The sequence below is a fragment of the Leucopleurus acutus genome (assembly GCF_964270905.1).
Source record: "Leucopleurus acutus genome assembly, chromosome: 18".
Taxonomy (NCBI): domain Eukaryota; kingdom Metazoa; phylum Chordata; class Mammalia; order Artiodactyla; family Delphinidae; genus Leucopleurus; species Leucopleurus acutus.
Genome location: NC_139160.1, coordinates 63,448,901 through 63,469,692, shown reverse-complemented (window position 1 = coordinate 63,469,692; position 20,792 = coordinate 63,448,901). Strand labels below are relative to the sequence as shown.

Genomic DNA, 20,792 nt, shown 5'->3' with positions numbered 1-20,792 from the left:
TAATACAGTTAAATTATATATAGTGAGATCAGTTTCATCTTCCCTGATAGGATAGAAAGGAGATTATCAACACATCTGAAATTCACAGGCAGAGACACTCAGCAAGTTTAGTTCTCCTTTCCTTTGGAGAATTTTCTCAAACCTGCAAAGTTCAGAACTCCTTTGATTTGGGTGGTTAACAGAAGTGGTGGGATAATGAGGACCCTTTCCTGTCATTGATGAAGACTGTGAACTTGGTGAACGTAATAAGCACTGGCTGGGGCTTGAAGAACTGACAACTTGTGTTTCTCTTCAGTAGGTTTCCCTACTGGTCAGAAACACTCATCATTAGTATCATAATCAGTAGCAGGCTTCAAGCAACAGTCCTCCCTTAGATGGCTGGTTCCTCCAATGCTGCACTACATCTGGTCCATCTGGTGGGGAGATACATACTGAGGAAACAGTGGCTTGCTGGGAAAATCCTTTTCTTTGGATAAGACAGTTCTGGGCTGCAGTCCCAGCTCTGCCACTTCTTAGTTGCCTGACCGCAGACAAGCAACTTAATCTCTCTAAATTTAACATTCTTTACTTATAAAATGAGGAAATGAAGGCTTTACAAGATTGCAGTAGGATTTGAAATAAATATATAAGGCATCTAAAAAGAGACTGATGCTTGGGCAGAGAATCTGTTTTGTCCTCTACTATATTCCTTGTGCCTGGTACATGAAGGCTATTTACTGAATGAAATATAGTAGGTACTCAACCAATGGTAACCATGATGATTGTCATTGTTACTGAGTGATTGTGCAAAAAGAAACCAAGAAAAATTTTAATATGTTATTGTCCCTAGTCTTAAAAATATGTATATAAATAATATTATATGTTAATATAATGATATACATTATAAATTACATAATATATATAATATAATATTATATAAAGGACACACAAATCAAGAGTTTGAAATAAATGTCATAATGTTATTAGCAAAATATTGTAACTTGATTATACAACTTGGAATAGCCAGCGTATTTTTTGAAAGGAATATCCGTGTGCCTTACCCTCAAACAGCTTAGCTGTGGGCTAAATGGGAAAGGAAACAGGATGTGACTCTACCTATAAAAACAGATCTAAAATTTGAGACTGAACACACATGATGAGACTAGGTCTCTTCATTAATCTGTAATCTCTGTAATTCAGGATCTCACTGATTAGGTACAAAAAACTAGCTGTTCCTACACCTGAAACTTACATAATATTGAACATCAACTACACCTCAATAAAAAAAATGAGCTGTTCCCTCCTATAGATATGATGAGGACTGCTGCATTAGAGGAGAGGAATTTCATATCTGAAACTGATGTGTTCCTCTCTGCCTTCAGATAGAAGAAGGGAGAAAAAAGTAGACTTTTATATTTTGTACTATTAAAGCTCGAGGAAAGGTTGGAAGCAATGAATGATGAGGCTAATAAGAGAAATATTTCATTAGCATTTAGCATGGTGGGAAGTACTGGGTATAGTCGTAAAGGGAATCAGAGAGAAAGACAGACAACTTGAATTCTCCTGGCTTTGCCGCCTCTGTTTCCTTATCGTCTCAGGCAGGTTTTTACTGAAGGCTATTGAACTTTCTCTCTCTCTTTTTTTTTTTTTTTTTGCTTTTTATTTTTTAACATCTTTATTGGAGTATAATTGCTTTACGATGCTGTATTAGTTTCTGCTGCATAACAAAATGAATCAGCTATATGTATACATATATCCCCATATCTCCTCCCTCTTGCCTCTCCCTCCGGCCCTCCCTATTCTCTTAATACTTGATCTATTCAGTGAATGTTTACTAAATCCCGCCCTTGTGTGGGATTGGCTCTGTAGGCACCTGCCTCATTAAGATGCAGAGATGAGCAACGTGGGATCTGGAATCAGACACTCCTCTGTGTACTCCTTCAAACACTGTGAGAGCTTTGTAAGCTCCTTAACTTTTCTAAGGCTTAGTTTCCATATTTGGAAGATAAGGGGGGAAGATCCATCTCATCACAAGCACTGTTATAAATATTACATAATATAAACCATGTAAAGCACAGTACAGTCCTGGCAGTAAGCGTTCAACCCATATGAGCTGGTAGTTATAAACATTGCTGCTTTTCTCAACGTGCCTCTGGGAATGACTTCCATCAGGAACTGCTGTAATAAGGTAAATGATTTTCCAAGGAGAAGTTGCCAATCGTATCCTGGAGTAAAAAGTCATTTTAATTTGTGAGCTTCACAACCCTCAGGGTGTCTGGCCTCCCAATTAGGGAATAGCTTCTGGCCTCACCGGAAGCTCTGCTATCAGAAATGAACAAAGTCGCTGGTTATGCGAATGCTCCAGGCAAAGTCTGGAAATCCAGAATTTCAAATTTGATAAGACTGTTTATCAACAATGACTGAGGGCTCCTTGGCAAAAGGAAAAATTCAACCGTCCAGTTCTTAGCTAGAATATAGATTTTAGACTTTAGTTCATGCATAATTTCATGGATGTGGCTTATGTGGAAAATGAAACTACATGTTTCCAAATTCCATTCCCTTGAAGAAATAAAACCTCTTTCAGAACATGTCCATTCCATCCACAGATCCTGTTGGTGTTTCCTGCTAAAGTTATCCAAATTTCAACCCCCTAATTAACAACCTCTCCACCATACTAAAGGCTGGCTTTTGTCCTTTCTCCACACTGTCCCCTAGATGAGACCCTGTCTCCCATCCCTCTTTCCTACAGAGCTTAGCTGCCCTCCTCTCTCTCCTCCCTAAACTCACTCCATCTCCTTCTCTCTAGGTCAAGACCCAAATACATTTCTTTTTTTTTTTTTTTGGTTTCTAGCTTAGTTGAGATTTTTGGTACTACTGTTTTATGATCCTTCAGACTGTATCCTGTCATGAGTGTACTCTTACATGCCCTACATTATTTCTATTCTTTTTTTTTTTATTTCTATTCTTTTTTTTCTATTCTTTCTTTTTCTTTCTTTTCTTTCTTTCTTTCTTTCTTTCTTTCTTTCTTTCTTTCTTTCTCTTTCTTCCTTCCTTCCTTCCCTCCCTCCCTCCCTCCCTCCTTCCCTCCCTCTCTCTCTCTCTTTCTCTCTCTCTCTCTTTCTTTTTCCACACTTCACGGCTTGTGGGATCTCAGCTCCCTGACCAGGGATTGAACCTGGGCCATGGCAGTGAAAGCACCAAGTCCTAACCACTGGTCCGCCAGGGAATCTCCCATTATTTCTATTCTTGATTTAGATATTTCTTACAACGAAAGGTGCCTTTTTCAAAGTGCATGCCTTATTAACAGCCATAATATTATAACGTGGTTGGACAACTTCCATGAAAATGTCTCATCCGCGTTCTGGTATGAAAGAGAGTCCATCTGACCTCTTAGAGTATTTTTAATAGAAAAAGTTGACTTGAACACGTATGCACACGTACCAATGGAAAGCTCTGCTTCTAAGGAGTGTGTGATGTTCTCAAACCACAGACACTTTTGTGTTTTCATGTCCTCTTCTCTAGGGCTGTTTTGAACATCAGTTACTATCGAGCCTGGTTACTCAAGCACTGCTGGGATATTTGGCCTCTCAAAACAACATTAATTGGTTTCTAGGCAATAGATTTGAGAGGGATAGATAACGGCTTTTCTTTCATGGGAAAGAAAGAAAATGGCTTTTCATGCAACTCCCAAATGTGCTATTTCCCCAATAGGTGATAGCACCTTGGAGTATACTTCTTTACGCAGGCTAACCCAAGCTCACTAAAACCCGAAACCAGGCCTGTGAAACTCTCAGCCCATCTGTCTCCCGAGGAGAGAGAGGAAGGGGCCCAGGCCAGATTCTTTCCCACCCTACTTTCAGCCCAAAGCTAGTTTGATTCATACTTAGCCAAGGAGACCTAGTCAGATTCCATGGATTTATTTCTGCCCGGCAATTTCTCCCTACCACCTGTCTCCTTCTCTTTGATTATACGTGAAATCTTTTCCACAAAGGATTTTAAACATTGAAGAAAGCTAAACACGTAACTCTTTGCCTGACATATTTTTGTGTGAATGACTTTCAATTAAAATGCAGTCACTCCGTCATCAGGTTGAAAGGCCTGATGCAGATTTGGTTAGTGTTTCAGGACAGGGAGACTGGTGGAAAGAACAGAAGGGCACTGTGTAGTCATCCGTGTGGATAAAAGGGGCGATGAAGGAAAAGGCCAGAGACTCACTGCAAACTTCTAAATTTTGCTTAAGGAAGGTCCTATTTATTCTCAGCTGGGTGGGGACAAATAAAAATTGTGCAGGTCCAGGTCCTGGCTGCTGTGAATAGGGCTGCAATGAACATTGGGGTGCATGTGTCTTTTTGAATTACGGTTTTCTCTGGGTGTATGCCCAGTAGTGGGATTGCTGGGTCATATGGTAATTCTATTTTTAGTTTTTTAAGGAACCTCCGTACTGTTCTCCGTAGTGGCCGTATCAACTTACATTCCCACCAACAGTGCAAGAGGGTCCCCTTTTCTCCACGCCCTCTCCAGCATTTGTTGTTTGTAGATGTTCTGATGATGCCCATTCTAACTGGTGTGAGGTGATACCTCATTGTAGTTTGGATTTGCACTTCTCTAATAATTAGTGATGTTGAGCATCTTTTCATGTGCTTTTTAGCCATCTGTATGTCTTCTTTGGAGAGATGTCTATTTAGATCTTCCACCTATTTTTTGATTGGTTTGTTTTTTGATATTGAGCTGCCTGAGCAGTTTATATATTTGGGAGATTAATCCCTTGTCGGTCACATTGTTTGCAAATATTCTCTCCCATTCTGAGGACATGGAAACAACCTAAATGTCCATTGACAGATGAATGGATGAAGAAGATGTGGTACATATATACAATGGAATATTACGCAGCCATCAAAAAGAATTAAATAATGCCATCTGCAGCAACACGGGTGGACCTAGAGATTGTCATGCTGCGTGAAGTCAGCGGACAGAGAAAGACAAATATCATATGATATCACTTATATGTGGAATCTGAAAAAGGGGTACAAATGAACTTACCTACAAAACAGAAACAGAGTCACAGATGTAGAAAACAAACTTATGGTTACCAGGGGGTAAGGGTGGGAGGGATAAATTGGAAACTGGGATGGACATATACACACTACTATGTATAAAATAGATAACTAATAAGAACCTACTGTATAGCATAGGGAACTCTACTCAATACTTGGTAATGGCTTATATGGGAAAATAATTTTAAGAAGAGCGTATATATGTATATGTATAACTGATTCACTTTGCTGTACACCTGAAACTAGTATAACGTTGTAAATCAACTAGACTCCAATAAAAATTTTTTAAAAATTTAAAAAAATTGTACTTCTGATATTTGTGTTCTGCAGCTGCAAACCCAGAATCTCCGTCTCTTTGGATTTATAAAAATATACTATTTTTAAAAATGTGTGTTTGACTTCATCCAAAGGGGTGTTTTCCTCTGAAGATTCATTAATGAGGGTTCCATTATAGCCTTACAAAAGGAAGTCAGATGGAATGTTTAAAAATTTACAAGCAAACACAGAGAACATGTGCCTGGTCTGTGCAGCTGAAGACGTAATTAGAAGTTCCTAGAGAGTGAGAACAGGGAGAGGGTGTGCAGAAATTTCAACCATCGAAAAGAAAATTCCCCCCAAATGGCTCACAAATGTGAGGGATTAGTCAATATACTTGGGGCTCTCCAACACTTTTTAGCAGCCAATAATGTCTTCATGATTAACTGCAAACTAAAAGCTTCCTTCCTTTCTCAATGCCATTTTGTTAGACAGTTATAATGAAGTAGCAAACTTGTCACGGGAGAGGAAAAGCTCACGGACAAGGTATTAGAATCTATAATCCTGGCCGACATATCCAGTTACTTCAGTTTCAGATTACTGCACTTTCTTTATTAGCAGACAAATGACTAAGGCAAATACCTTTGCAGACACCTGCATGCTGTTCTCTTGCATGTTCATGATGGCTTCAGAGATCTTGACGTCTATTGGGTCCATGACCGACTCAATGTTGAATGGTCCTTCCAGTCGCTCTGCCACCAAGAGCATTGCATCTGTTAAAACACAGGAACGTGATTTATTTGAGAACTGGGAACCCCAGCTTCTAACCTGCGTTTAAACATTTCCCACATGACCGGCTGAAAAATGACCACTCATTCAAATTCTGTATTTGCTTTTATGTAGTTCAAAATGGAATTGATGACTCAGTCTTACAGGAGTATTTTATTTCATTTCATTTGAAGGCTTAAAATTATTTTACATATATAGAACCAGGCCTGAAAATGAGAAAATAAGTTCAAATTAAGAGAGTTGAATATACCTAACTCTTTCAAGTGAAGTTAAAGAAAAATCAGGTCAGGTTCAAAAGTGGAGTTAACCTCTTTTCTTCCGGAGTATGGAGAAAACTGAGAATATTGAAGACGTGTAAACGTGAGAGTTTGGGGGATGCTCTATCGTCAAGACCCAATTTAAGCATATCTGCGTGTATGAAGCATTTCTGGATTTCCCAAGAAGGACAGACCTGTCCCTGCTTGGTGCTGTCACTCTACCTAGCATGCCCTTCTGTTTTTTGTTTGTTTGTTTGTTTTTTACATCTTTATTGGAATATAATTGCTTTACAATGGTGTGTTAGTTTCTGCTTTATAACAAAGTGAATCAGTTATACATATACATATGTTCCCGTATCTCTTCCCTCTTGCGTCTCCCTCCCTCCCACCCTCCCTATCCCACCCCTCCAGGCGGTCACAAACCACTGAGCTGATCTCCCTGTGCTACGCAGCTGCTTCCCACTAGCCTTTGTGTTTTTAACACTTTGACACACTCTGGGAATAGAGAAACTTCTCTTACTTGGTTTTGCATATTCAAGGCTTATTATGGTGCCTATTGCATTGTAAGCTTGCAAGAAATGTCTATGAAATTATATTGAACTGAACTAAAGTACTGCTTGGGAAGCTTTAGTTTTCTGGAGAAGATGCTAATAGTGATATGGAGGCAAGAGCTGTGAATTAGGAGTGAGTTGCCCTGGGTTCCCAACCCTGCCACTAAGCAGCTGGATGGCTGTTGGAAAAATCTCTGAGCTTACTGGGCCACAGATTAGAGAGGTGCATAAAAGGGACCTGGGATGAAGCGTCTCCCGGTGTCTACGGTGAGTAGCATGCGAGGCAATATGCCCATTCCTCTGCAAACTGGCCCAGTTTTGTTCTTAGCATCCAGGACATAGTTTGGTAACTTGTCTCCACCAGGACTGACAACTAGAACTTTCTGTGATGATGAAAATGTGGCTATTGAAACTTGAAATGTGGCTAATGTGATTGAAGAATTAAATGGTTAACAAAGTAATTTGCCTTTAACTAATCTAAATATAACTAAAATCATCATATTAAAGATGTTTTCTCCTTTAAGGTTTTAAAAGGTGGCCTGAGAGCTGTGCTGTTTCTTTTATATCTTTCTATCTATGTTGTGTATTTATAAAAAATAATCCCCTTTACTGTTAGACTCTCCAACAGGCTTTTTGATGAAGATTAATTATGATGAATAAGCAAGTTTCTCTAGACGGGTGTATTCTGCTAGAAGAACAAGGAATCTTTGTACAGGAAAAAGAATTGGTCCTATGGAATTGTCCAACAAATGCAGCTAAAGGAACTGATAACTACGGGATACTTAATTGTGTGTTTTAGACAAGTATTTGCATAAATCATTATACAAAGAGTACTGGTCTATCACAGTATATTTATCCAACACGAACGGGTTGAGTTGCGGGTAGTAATAACATTAGCTCTACCGGAAGTCTGTAGGCAGGAGTGCTCTGGGCAAAAAGGACAAGCTTTGGGTTGGATCAGAAGGACTCAGCAGACTGTCACAGTTGGAAATGATGGGGTCTAAAATATCTCTGAGAAGGTTCTCTTCTTTAAATTAAAACAGTCCCTTCTCTACCGGACATTCCAATAAGTCTGGCAAAAAGCTGTTCGATTCGTATCCCAAAGTCAAGGAACTTCTCTTTGGTGATTTCAATCTTTTGGTTCCCTGTTCCTCTCCCACCACAGAGCTCACCTTTTAGCTTCTGGGGTCTGCAAACTCAGCTCTTCTTTTTTGACTCCAACCATGAAAAGGGTGACCCTCTCCCAAGAAGTTGCCTGCTTGGCCTTGGAAAATGGCCATCCTACTGATGGTCCTGTATCTTAAACGTGTAATCAAATGGCCACATTTACTCAAATTGGTTGGCCCTGAATTTCCATTCTTTATCTCAATTCATTTGCTTTGTTATACAAACTCATTTAAGGTGATACATTTTTAGATGTAGATATATGTCTTTATTTTTCTTTTAATTTAAATCACCAGTCGGAATATGCTACTTTAAGCTATCTGGTTTAATTTTTTAAAAATACACTAAAAAATCACTTTAATAAGTAAAGTTAGAGTCTCCTTTGAAGACTCAAAGGCCAATATAGATCGGCTCAAAACCTCAGAACCATCGTTAAGAGTAGTAATGTGCATGCAGTTAACGATACTGTATTGTATGCTTAAACATTTGTTAAGAGGGTGGATTTCATGTTATGTGTTTTTTTACCCCCCCCCCCCAAACACACAAAGAATAGTAATGACTCTGTGCTGATCAACTACAGAAGTTCTTATTAATCAATCAAACTACCTGTTGATAAATCATTAACTAGTATAAACGTACCCCAATATATTGAAGCACTATATTGCTTTTATAAAGAAATACATGCATTCTTCTAATTCCTGGAAAAGCTCAGATAAAACTGTGTGGGAAACATTTGGATAGAAGCACATGTACGCACTGACTATAGCCATACGCAGGGCTTTGGTTAGCATGAGAGGAAGGCTGGCAGAGGGACGTAAATAGTGGTTTTCTGGGCTCATATTTTTCCAACTCAAAGTTTTTTGTGAGAATAAGTTAATTGATAGAAGGCCAGATAAACCTACACAAATAACTGGTATATCGACGACCATAAGTAGAAAAAAAATACATGTCTTCTTATAACATAACCATCCCTCCCCTCCATCGATTCCCCTGTTCCATTGTTCTAAATGTACGTGACTGGATCCCCCAGGGTCACAAAAAGAAAAGCAGCTTTTCAGAAAATTCCTCTAATATTTTGCATTTCCACTATAAAGGGTCATGCTCACAGCAACTGCCTTTAGGAATCTAGTTTAGACACATTACAAGGTGAGAAAGTGGCAGTGGAAGGCCAGAGTCCTCAGCCCTGGGACTTGGAACAGGCCTGCAAGCGGATGGTGGCTCTTCCTCGGACCCCAGACCCCAGATGGCAAGAGGGTGTGTGTGGTCCATCTGCGTCCACTGAGCAGAGAAGCGCATCCCTGCTTGGCCAGTTTGCCTCCCACCTGCTGGGCAAGTCTGTCACCAGTTAAGCTCCCCAGGTGTCAGGAGAACCTCTTCTCTCCTTTAGGGCTGGGGGAAGCCATGCCTCTCCCTCCTTCCAAAGCAAACACAGAATACTTTTATGACACCAAGGCGGTAGTCAGTAAGTTTCTCTGAAACCAGTTAAGTCACAACAACGGCCATAATTTCCTCCAGAGGCTGCCATCCTGCGCTATCTTAATTATCTTCCTGCCATTTACATTTTGAAATATTTGGAACTTTATTTTTAACTGTGCTCTTGGAGCTGTTATCTATTGCCAATTAAACCAGGGCAGTTCTAGTATGTCAGCTAATGATCAGCTGGTCCTTTCTATACATATCTCCTGTGTTGTCCACGTTTTGTTTCTCTTTAAGCAAAGGACTACTGTCTTGCTCAAGCAGTATACATAACTTTTGTTTCTAAATGCAGAATGACATTTGGATGGATTAGAAGTAACTGGTATCTCAGCATGAGGTTCTGATGCACAGAGAGATGGGATGGCCCTGTTAGCATACCAGAGACACATATAGCAGCTCAGCAAGAAGGTGTCCCCTCAAAGCCTGCAGGTAAAGCTACACCTCTGGGTCAAGGCATTCTGCCCACATCAGCATGCACTTTCTGGTCAGGAGTGAGGAAACCTGACTCTGGTGAGATGGACTCAGGTGCCTGGGTTTCCATTTGGGTTTGTCCACTAAATGCCTGAGAGATAATATGTGTCACTTAATACACAGAGGCCCATTTTCTTCATCTATTTAGTAGAGATTATGACAATCTCTACCTAATCGCGGTACATTAGGAAATCAAATGAGATGGTTCTTGTAAAGTAGTTAGCGCAATGCCTGGCATACAAGAAAGGTTAGCTACTATAAGGCACTATCTCTGGGCAGTGGAAGCAGAAAGGAGATGACCAACTGGCAAGATATTTTGGTGGAAGTATTGCCAGCAATTGATGTGGGGAGTAAGGGAGTAGAAGGCACAAGGATGACTTTAAGATGTATAGCTGGTGTTCTTTTGTATGTTAATGTTTTGATAATAACTGCTTTTTGATGGATGAGTTCATTACCGAGAGATACAAAACTGTATTATTTTCTCACAATGGGTCCCTTTGCCCATTAAAGATCACTACAAAGTCTTTGACTCACTTCCCATTGAGAGGTGGGGTTTATGTCCCATCCCCTTGAATCTGGGTGGGCTCGGTCACTGCTGTGACTATTAGCATACAGTGGAAGGGATGCTGTCAGTTTCCAGAGCAGGTAGTTAAAGACACTTCAGCTTCTACTTTCTCTCTTGTGAGACTCTACTCTGAGATCGTCATGCTGGGCTGGCCACATACAGGCACTCCAGGGAACAGTCCCTGCTGGGCCCAGATTTCTGGTCACCCTTGCTGTAATGAACAAAATATTTGTGTCCTCACCGTAATTTATGTGTTGAAACCTAATCCCCAAGGTATTTGGAAGTAGGGCCTTTGAGAGGTGATTATGGCATGAGGGCTGAGCCCTCATGAATGGGATTAGTGCCCTTATCAAAGAGACCCAGAGAGCTCCCTGGTCCTTTCCGTCATGTGAGGACACAGTGAGAGGATGGCAATCTGTGGATCAGGAAGCAGGCTTCACCAGACACAGAATCTGCCTTGATCTAGGACTTCCCAGCATTCAGAACTGTGAGAGGTAAATGTTTTCTGTTTAAGCCACTCAGTCTATGATACTTTTGTTTTAGCAGCTCCAATGGACTGAGACTCCTGCCAGGGTGCCAGACGTGTGAGTGAGGCCATTTAGACCAGCCCATCTGCCAGCTGATTACCACCTGGTGACCCCAGTCAACACCACATGGGGCAGAAGAATCAGCCAGCTGAGTCTTCCCAAATTCCTGATCCACTGTACTGTGGTTTACACTACTATGGCTGTTATTTTAAACTGCTAAATTTGGGGATAATTTATTTTGTAGCAATAGAAAACTGGAGCAGCCAAATTACCATATTTACAAAATACTCAGATATTTTTCCTATAATTTATTTGACAGGACTCAAATTATTCAGAACCCTAGTCAATTAATATTTGACAAATTTAACATTATTGACGTAACCCCTGTTTCCAACCACTGTAATTGTCAGGAAAAAATAAAACGTTGCCCTAAAGGGAACATACAAAAAGGACTGTTCTAAGCCTGCACTGTGTTTGGATACAGCATTACAGTACACCGAATGCACAGCAGCTAGCCTCAGATTCAGATATGTTTCTCCTGGGATGCGAGCACGAGAGAGAGGGAGGTAGAGGGCAGGTCTGGAAGAAGGTAAAGATCTGGACTTTTCTCTAAGTACTTGACTTTATGAAGAGCAAAGGCTCTGACACAAAAAACCAGACGTTCTCTCTGATCTCTGGATGGCACTGGATTAAAACTATATTGCTGCAGGGATTCCCGAAGGTTTTGTTCCTCTAGGATATAAATATTAAGTAGGATTTCACATGATTAGATATATCTTCTAAATTTATTTTTTGAAAAAAGGAGATGTAAAATCAGAAATGACATGGTTGAATACTATCGATTTTAACCTGGAAGAGAATGATTTTCAAAATGTTTTTTAGGGGAGGCAAGAAGAGAAACACTTTAAAAAAAAATGAGATATTATTGGGGCTTCCCTGGTGGCGCAGTGGTTGGGAGTCCGCCTGCCGATGCAGGGGACACGGGTTCGTGCCCCGGTCCGGGAAGATCCCACATGCCGCGGAGTGGCTGGGCCCGTGAGCCATGGCCGCTGAGCCTGCGCGTCCAGAGCCTGTGCTCCGCAACGGGAGAGGCCACAACAGTGAGAGGCCCGCGTACCGCAAAAAAAAAAAAAAAAGAGAGAGAGATATTATTAATCTTCTTTGTAAGTAACAATAGAGTAGAAATAACTTTGGAAATTCAATTGCGGATTGAGGGTGGGGTGAATGGATTGAGGTGGTCAAAAGGTACAAACTTCCAGTTATATGAATGAGTCCTGGGGATGTGGTGTACAGCCTGGTGACTATACTTAACAAAACTGTATTGAATACTTGGAAGTTGCTAAGAAAGTAAATCTCAAAAGTTCTCGCCACATCTAAACACACACACAGATGCTAACTGTGTGAAGTGATGGATGTGTTAACTTTGTTGTGATAATTATTTTGCTACATATCCGTGTATTAAATCACTATGTTGTACACCTTAAACTTACGCAATGTTATATGTCAATTACATCATGATAAAGCTGGAAAAAAATGAAAATTCAATTGAAATAAACTCAACTTAACCTAACGAATATTTGTTATGTGCCAAAGAGTGTCACTGCGTCACTATGTATTTGTGGGTGGTGTTGGCACAGAAGCAGTCCACGGCTGCCAACTTCATGACGTTTAGAATCTTTTTGAACTGACAAAGATGAAATACATGAATATTAAAAAAAGTTTTTTCTTTCTTTGAGGGAAGTTTGAATTAAGATAATAACATGTCCTTTCAGAGTTCTCATTAAGTCTTTTAAATTTGTCCTAATAATCTACTCTTTGAAAAATGAAATCTATAAGCACAATCTAGTTGCTTGTTTTATCAGAAGTCCATAGTGCCCACTTTGCTTTCCTTTAGAGGCAATGCTTACTCGTTCTTAAACCTGCAGCACCATTGTTTTAGCTTAACCAAGGTATTTTTCCCACAGAGAAGCAGACAAAAGCATTAAAAAAAAAAAATCAAGCAATTTAAAAAGCACCGTGGTAAATTCACTCACTGGCACCCAGTTACCCATCAATACTACTACTACTACTAGAAATCCTGCTTCAGTGTTTATATGCAGGCTCTTTTATGAGCCTATCATGACATGGAAGTATTAGAAGGCTCTGCTTTGCACTGTAGCTTTCTGGTGATGGGCACACGGAGTATACATGACCTTTGCTTTCATTCAAATCAATTAATTAAAATGCTCGTGAGATCTTGGACAGGACCGAGTTTCAGGAGAGGCCTGGAAAGAGAGCCCAGCTAGGGGGACTGAGGGATACGCACAGCAGCAGGCAGACGGGACCTGAATAACCAGGAGAAAGTATAGCCCTGAGAGTAGAGAATCTGAACTTCCCCAGTCAGAAGGTCCACACCCTTTTTAGAGTCTCTTTTGTTTTTTCTTATTAATGACGATTTCAATTAAAAAAATTTACAGCCCCGTAGGTCTAGAACTGATGTAACACAAGCTGCACATATTAAAGTGTGCAATTTAATACATTTTAACAAATGTCTTCCTCCCTGAAACCACCAAAATGACAGCGTTTAAAAAATTTGTTTTGTTTTTGATTTTTAAGGCAATTCTACAGTGAAGACATTTTCACTTGTAGAATTTTGATTCATAAGAACAGCCGAACAGGCAGAATATGTATCTCTCTCCGGACTATATTTTTTATTCTTCACACTAATCACTCTCCACACGTCTGGCTTTGCTGTTCTGTAATCTCTTTCCTGACGTTGCCAGCAGAGCTGTCTTTTAAAAATGCAAATCTGATGAGGTCACCGTCTTGCTCTAAAGGTTGCCAGTGCCTTCAGGGTAAAGTGTGAACCTCTTAGCCCGGCATAAGAAAGGCCTTTCATAAGCTGGTCTCTGCCCCCTTGGCAGCTCCGCCTATGACCACCCCTGGCAACCCCCACTGAGTGCCCTCAGAACTCTTTGGATGACACTGAAGTTGTCACCAAGATCCCACACGTACCCAATCCGACCTGAAATCAATGACACACAAGTTGCTCTAAACACAGCCTGTTCTCATTTTACCTGCCCAAGAACTTCCAAAGGTTCAAGTTTAAAAAGAGACTCATAATCAGACTCCACCCCCCCCTTCTAATTCATTTCTCACTACTCAACATGTCCTGTGGCTTCCTGCCATTACAAATAACGTCACAGTGAATATCCTTGTACATAATTCATTTAGCATGCGTGCAGAGAAATTTGCTGGATAAAATCTTACAAGTCAAACTCCTGGGTCAAAGATATGGGTGTTTAAAATGTTGATGGTTAGCGCTGAAGCTTTCCCTGTAAAGGCTGTACCTGTTTACATTCCCAAGAGCAACACATGACTGTGTCTGGCTCTCTAAGGCTCAAACTTTTAGATGGCGTTAAGATCAAATGCTTGGATCCTTGCCAATCTGATAGGGTAAGAAATTGCATCCCAGTGTGGTTTTAACTTGAATTTCCCTCATTATAAGTAAGGTTGAACATCCTTTAATATGTTTAAAAGGCATTACAATTGCTTTTTCTCTTCATTTTCTTTGGTCACTTATTTTTCTGTTGGATTATTGTTTCATATTGATATAAAGAAAATTTCTTTACAAAAAAATACATTAAAGATACCAGCCCTTGGGTGACATGAATTACCATGTTCCCCCAAGTTGCTGTTTATCTTTTGACTTTGTTCATGGTAGTTTTTGCTATGCAGAAATTTTAAACTTTTTATAGTCAAATTTACCGATCATTTGTTTAAATTTTTTTGATCTTGCATCATATTTGTATAGGCTTTCTCCTTTCCACCTCTGTGACCTAATCTATTATCAAGCATATTATCGCTCACTAGCTTCCTTGTGTTCCTTGAATACAGGCCAGACCCTCTCCTGCACCAGGGCCTTTGTACTTACTGTTTATTCCTCAGCCTCTTATTTTCCTTAGGTCTCTACCCAACTGATACTTCTCAGAAAGACCTTCTCTAACTACCTTATCAACTCCCAGTCACTCTTATCCGATTGCTTTATTCTTCATAGCACTTAATATTTGCTAAATTATTTATTTATTTATTTATTTTCTTTTTGCAGTACGCGGGCCTCTCACTGTTGTGGCCTCTCCCGTTGCGGAGCACAGGCTCCGGACGCGCAGGCTCAGCGGCCACGGCTCACAGGCCTAGCCGCTCCGCGGCATGTGGGATCGTCCCAGACCGGGGCACGAACCCGTGTCCCCTGCATCGGCAGGCGGACTCTCAACCACTGCGCCACCAGGGAAGCCCCATTTTCCGGAAGTTTTGATTAAGTTCAACTTTGCGTTTCTTCCGTTTCTACACAGGAGATGATTCTACCCTGGATACTTCCTTCAGTAAACTTTTCCTATCTTACCAACCCCGTATGGCATTTAAGGACTTAAAAAAATACCTTTAAAATATCAGACCATGGCAGGGGTGAGATCTAGCTAAAGAAATCATAGTACCACAGAGTGAGGTAAATAATAGAAAATGGAAGTGAACCAATTAAATGCCATTTAAAACTGTGAACGGATACCTTAGTGAAAAATAAAACAGGGACAGCCACCCAGAATAAGTCCAGTAACTAAAGAGCTAAATCCAAATAAAAGAGAATTTAATGAAAATAACTGTTTACTTTGAAACCAAATCCAGGAAGAGGAGGAGAGAACAAATATACAAACTAATTTAATTCTGAAACCAGTGCAAACAAAGAGGCTTATTTTGCTTCCACACTGTAAGAGAAAATGCAAATTGTGGGAGAAAAAGAATTCACTAGTATTCCTAGCACAGTACAGAAATTGGAATCTACAGGACTCATTTTCAGATGGTTTCTTTTTAGTAGAATAATGCATTGCATTTCATAAAAATATAATATATGCACATAAGCCTCATCTCACTGCTATGTTATATCTTTGAGATGTCTGGTTACATCACAAGCCAGAAAGGGTGGGCCTTGTAAATCATGAATTTGATGGACATCAAAGTGTAGAGTACCAACCATAACCCTTTATTTAAATGTTTATTGCTGATTCTTCATATGAATAATTTTTTATGTCATTTGTAGCTAGGAATGTTCAAATAATTCACAACAACCTATTAGTCTTCACCTTGATGATGGGTCACAGAATTTAAGAGGTAAGGAGTTCCTAAAGATCTCTCTGAGAGAAGAAGTACATCTTTATCTTTATATCCCTAAAGTCTTCTACAGGGTTTTGGAATCTAGTGGGTTGATTTGGACCAACCAGTGTACTTTTTAGGAAACTAGACCCAAAGAAGGAAAGCAAATCATTCAATGTAAACAGCAGCCACTGAACCCAAAATCTTTGTCCTCTCTCACTCCATCTATTACACAAGCATTGATATTGCTCAGATAGTATCAACGTGTTTACCCAATATTTTACTTACTTATTAAATTCCAAGCGCTCCACCACTTTTTTTTTTTTTTTTTTTTTTGCGGTACGCGGGCCTCTCACTGTTGTGGCCTCTCCCGTTGCGGAGCACAGGCTCCGGACGCGCAGGCTCAGCGGCCATGGCTCATGGGCCCAGCCGCTCCGCGGCATGTGGGATCTTCCCGGACCGGGGCCCGAACCCGCGTCCCCTGCATCGGCAGGCGGACGCTCAACCACTGCGTCACCAGGGAAGCCCTCCACCACTTTCAAAGAGAATATTAAAAGAGAAAACCTAGATGATAAAGATAACACATTTTGGTCCTATCTAAGATTTTTCTTATTCTTTGCTGCAATTACCCTTCTGCCTAAACCTCCCTTAGAGACCCTGTTCTTTCAAAGTGGGTACCATGATCCTGAATTGTCCTTGACAAGCTTATAAAAGCACACACATTCCTCCTTACTCTTTATTAACCTGCACATCACACTTGAGCTATTTTGAATCCCTCACCAGCATGGATGGTCTTCTCGGTCTCCCTGAGAGGCAGTGTGGAGGCGAGGCGTGGTCATGAGCTGTGTGTCATGCATGGGAGTCTAGTGACCCCAGTCACAGGCTCTGTGATCTGGGGTAATTTATTTAACCTCTGTCATCCTTAGTGTCCTCTGTTATTACGGGGGCTCTTCCTACATCACTGTGGGGATTAAATGCAATACTAGGCACATAGCACAGCAAATGCTTATTATTATATTAATATTATTCTATCTTTATGGAGAGGAAGGTTCCTTTCACTTCTCAACAAAGTTAATACTGAAGGTTTGAGTTCATCATCCTCCATGAAGTTGTAAACTTTCACTGAAAGAGTATAATATTTGAAAACATACACACACTCCAATGCTCATAGCAGCACTATTTACAACAGCCAGCGCAAGGTAGCAACCTAAATGTCCATCGACAGATGGATGGATAAAGAAGATGTAGTACATCTATACAATGGAATACTACTCAGCCATAAAAAAGAATGAAATAATGCCATTTGCAGCCACAAGGATGGACCTAGAGATTATCATACTAAGTGAAGTAAGTCAGACAGAGAAAGACAGATATCGTATGATATTGCTTATATGTGGAATATTTTAAAAAATGATACAAATGAATGTATTTACAAAACAGAAACAGATTCATAGACATGGAAAACAAACTTATGGTTATCAAAGGGGAAAGGGTTGGGGAGGGATACTTTAGGAGTTTGGGATTAACAGGTACACACTGCTATATATAAAGTAGATAAACATGAGTTGTTTGTATAATTTGGAGATTAATCCTTTGTCTATTGTTTCAATTGCAAATATTTTCTCCCATTCTGAGGGTTGTCTTTTTGTCTTGTTTATGGTTTCCTTTGCTGTGCAAAAGCTTTGAAGTTTAATTAGGTCCCATTTCTTTATTTTTGTTTTTATTTCCATTACTCTGGGAGGTGGGTCAAAAAAGATCACGCTGTGGTTTATGTCAAAGAGTGTTTTTCCTATGTTTTCCTCTAAGAGTTTTATAGTGTCTGGTCTTACATTTAGGTCTTTAATCCATTTGGAGTTTATTTTTGTGTATGGTGTTAGATAGTGTTCCAATTTCATTCTTTTACATGTAGCTGTCTAGTTTTCCCAGCACCACTTATTGAAGAGGCTGTCTTTTCTCCACTGTAGGTTCTTGCCTCCTTTTTCGTAAATTAGGTGACCATATGTGTGTGGGTTTACCTCTGGGATTTCTATCCTGTACCATTGATCTATATTTCTGTTTTTGTGCCAATATCATACTGTCTTGATTACTGTAGCTTTGTAGTATAGTTTGAAGTCAGGGAGCCTGATTCCTCCAGCTCCATTTTTCTTTCTCAAGCTTGCTTATGGTGCTGATGAACCTAGTGGCAGGGCAGGAATAAAGACACAGACATAGAGAATGGACTTGAGGACATGGCGGGGAGGGGGAAGCTGGGGCAAAGTGAGAGTAGCATTGACATATATACACTACCAAATGTAAAATAGTTAGCTAGTGGGAAGCAGCAGCATAGCACAGGGAGATCAGCTCGGTGCTTTGCGATGACCTAGAGGGGTGGGATAGGGAGGGTGGGAGGGAGGCTCCAGAGGGAGGGGGTATGGGGATATATGTATGCATATGGCTGATTCACTTTTTGTACAACAGAAACTAACACAGTATTGTGAAGCAATTATACTCCAATAAAGATCTATTATAAAAAAATAAAATAAATAAACAATAAGGACGTACTATAGAGCACAGGTAACTATATTTAATATCTTGTAATAACCTATAATGGAAAAGAGTCTGAAAAAGAATATATCTATAACTGAATGACTTTGCTGTACACCTGAAACTAACACAACATTGTAAATCGAGTATACATCAATAAAAAAATAAGATTAACTAAAAGGAGGACAATATCTAGTCCGACCTTTTTATTTTACTGAGAAGGTCACCGAGTTTCTGCGCTATGAGGGGTCTAGGAATTTGGCGGGACACAGATGGCAGGGCTGTGACCATTGCCTGGTTCTCTGTCTTTCAACCAGCTTTCTTTTGACGCCATCCTACTGCCTCCTTCTTGACAATCAGCCAATGTATCATTAAGAAACAGGACCAGTTAAAACATTTCAGGTGTCAATGAACTAAAAAGGACCAAACTTTTTGCCAGCATATTGCAGTTAAAGCAATTCTCCTATTCCTCCCTCCTTTGCTCTAAAAGTTAATAAAGCAAATCACCCCAGAGACAATTTGTTCCTGTAGTACAAGGCCTCGCAACCTACGTGGAATGAATCACAAACTTCTCCCAGAACCAATAAAAAATAAATAAATGAAAAGTCAGGTGTGTTGTCAGAATTCCCTGCTGGGTCTGCACACAGTGATTAGTGGGCGATTCAGCAAGCGATGCGAGCCCTTTTCCCCTCCTCGTCTGTGTGCTGGTATTATTAAAAAATATATATTTGTTATTATTTTGTTGCTCAGTGCCATGTGAACCAAAAGGAAAATGAAAAAAAGAGCAGTGTGTCCTGTATCACGGGTCGCTGGACCCAAAGAGAAAAAGCTGGATTGTTGAAAAACGAAGGAAAAAACCTCATTTTACAAGGTGATGAGTTCATCTTTTCTTATCTCTGACACATCGTATGAAAAGGTAGGATCACTTTTGTTATTTCCTTTGTCTGTACATCTTGCTTACAGTTATCTTCAAAATATACTCCATGGTGAAGATAAAGATCACGTGCCAACTAAGGAGGGAGGAAAAGGGGGGGAAGAGCAGAAGAGGGGAGGGAGGGGGAGAGGGAGAGAGAGGACATATTACATTACAGAGAGGGAGTGAGCACTTAGCATTTCAACGGGCCGGGCCTGGTACTGTTCTCACAACATTTGGGCCTAGAGATTCATTTGATTTTTTATTTATTTATTTATTTTTGCGGTACGCGGGCCTCTCACTGTTGTGGCCTCTCCCGCTGCGGAGCACAGGCTCCGGACGCGCAGGCTCAGCGGCCATGGCTCACGGGCCCAGCCGCTCCGCGGCACGTGGGATCCTCCCGGACCGGGGCACGAACCCGCGTCCCCTGCATCGGCAGGCGGACTCTCAACCACTGCGCCACCAGGGAAGCCCTCGTTTGATTTTTATGGCCTACAACAGTGGGAACTAAATTAAGGCTGTGGACCAAGATGCTAGAGGTAGAAGAGCCTGCCCAGGGTCTCAGCTTGTGGATAGGTAGGGCAGGTCCTGTTTGGAGTAAGGTCAGAACTAACATCTGTGAATCCCTTGAACTTGTCAATCTAGCCAAGGGCAGCTGCTTGAGTCTCGGGTCGGTGGCCTGAGCGTGTGTGTGAGGCTAACAGGAGGGACGGGGGAGAATCACTGTCCGCTCCGGGGCATCAGAGCTGCATTCCTCTGGCCTTGCTCCTTCACGAGGCTACTTCAAACAAACAAGTGACCTTGGGAACTTCAGGCAGCGGCCCTCATATTGCAAGCTGTGGGCCCACAGTTTCTCTTCCTGAGCCTTCTCTTAGTGTTTAGGCCTTTCCAGAACTTACCATTAAAAGTAATCTTGTTGGGCTTCCCTGGTGGCACAGTTGTTGAGAGTCCACCTGCCGATGCAGGGGACACGGGCTCGTGCCCCGGTCCGGGAAGATCCCACATGCCACGGAGCGGCTGGGCCCGTGAGCCATGGCCGCTGAGCCTGCGCGTCCGGAGCCTGTGCTCCGCAACGGGAGAGGCCACAGCAGTGAGAGGCCCGCGTACCGCAAAAAAAAAAAAAAAAAAAAAAGTAATCTTGTTG

At 40.9% G+C, this 20,792-nt stretch overlaps 1 protein-coding gene across 2 annotated transcripts in view; it reads right to left on the bottom strand.

Annotated features, from left to right (window-relative positions):
• GPC6 (glypican 6) overlaps nt 1-20,792 on the bottom strand; it is a gene marked incomplete at its 3' end in the record, with an annotated part of 1,078,508 nt that overhangs the window by 104,565 nt on the left and 953,151 nt on the right. For both annotated transcript variants that reach the window (XM_082859519.1, XM_082859520.1), the window contains exon 5: nt 5,931-6,061. In XM_082859519.1, the coding sequence (XP_082715645.1) occupies nt 5,931-6,061 (131 nt within the window). The remainder of the gene's footprint in view (nt 1-5,930; nt 6,062-20,792) is intronic.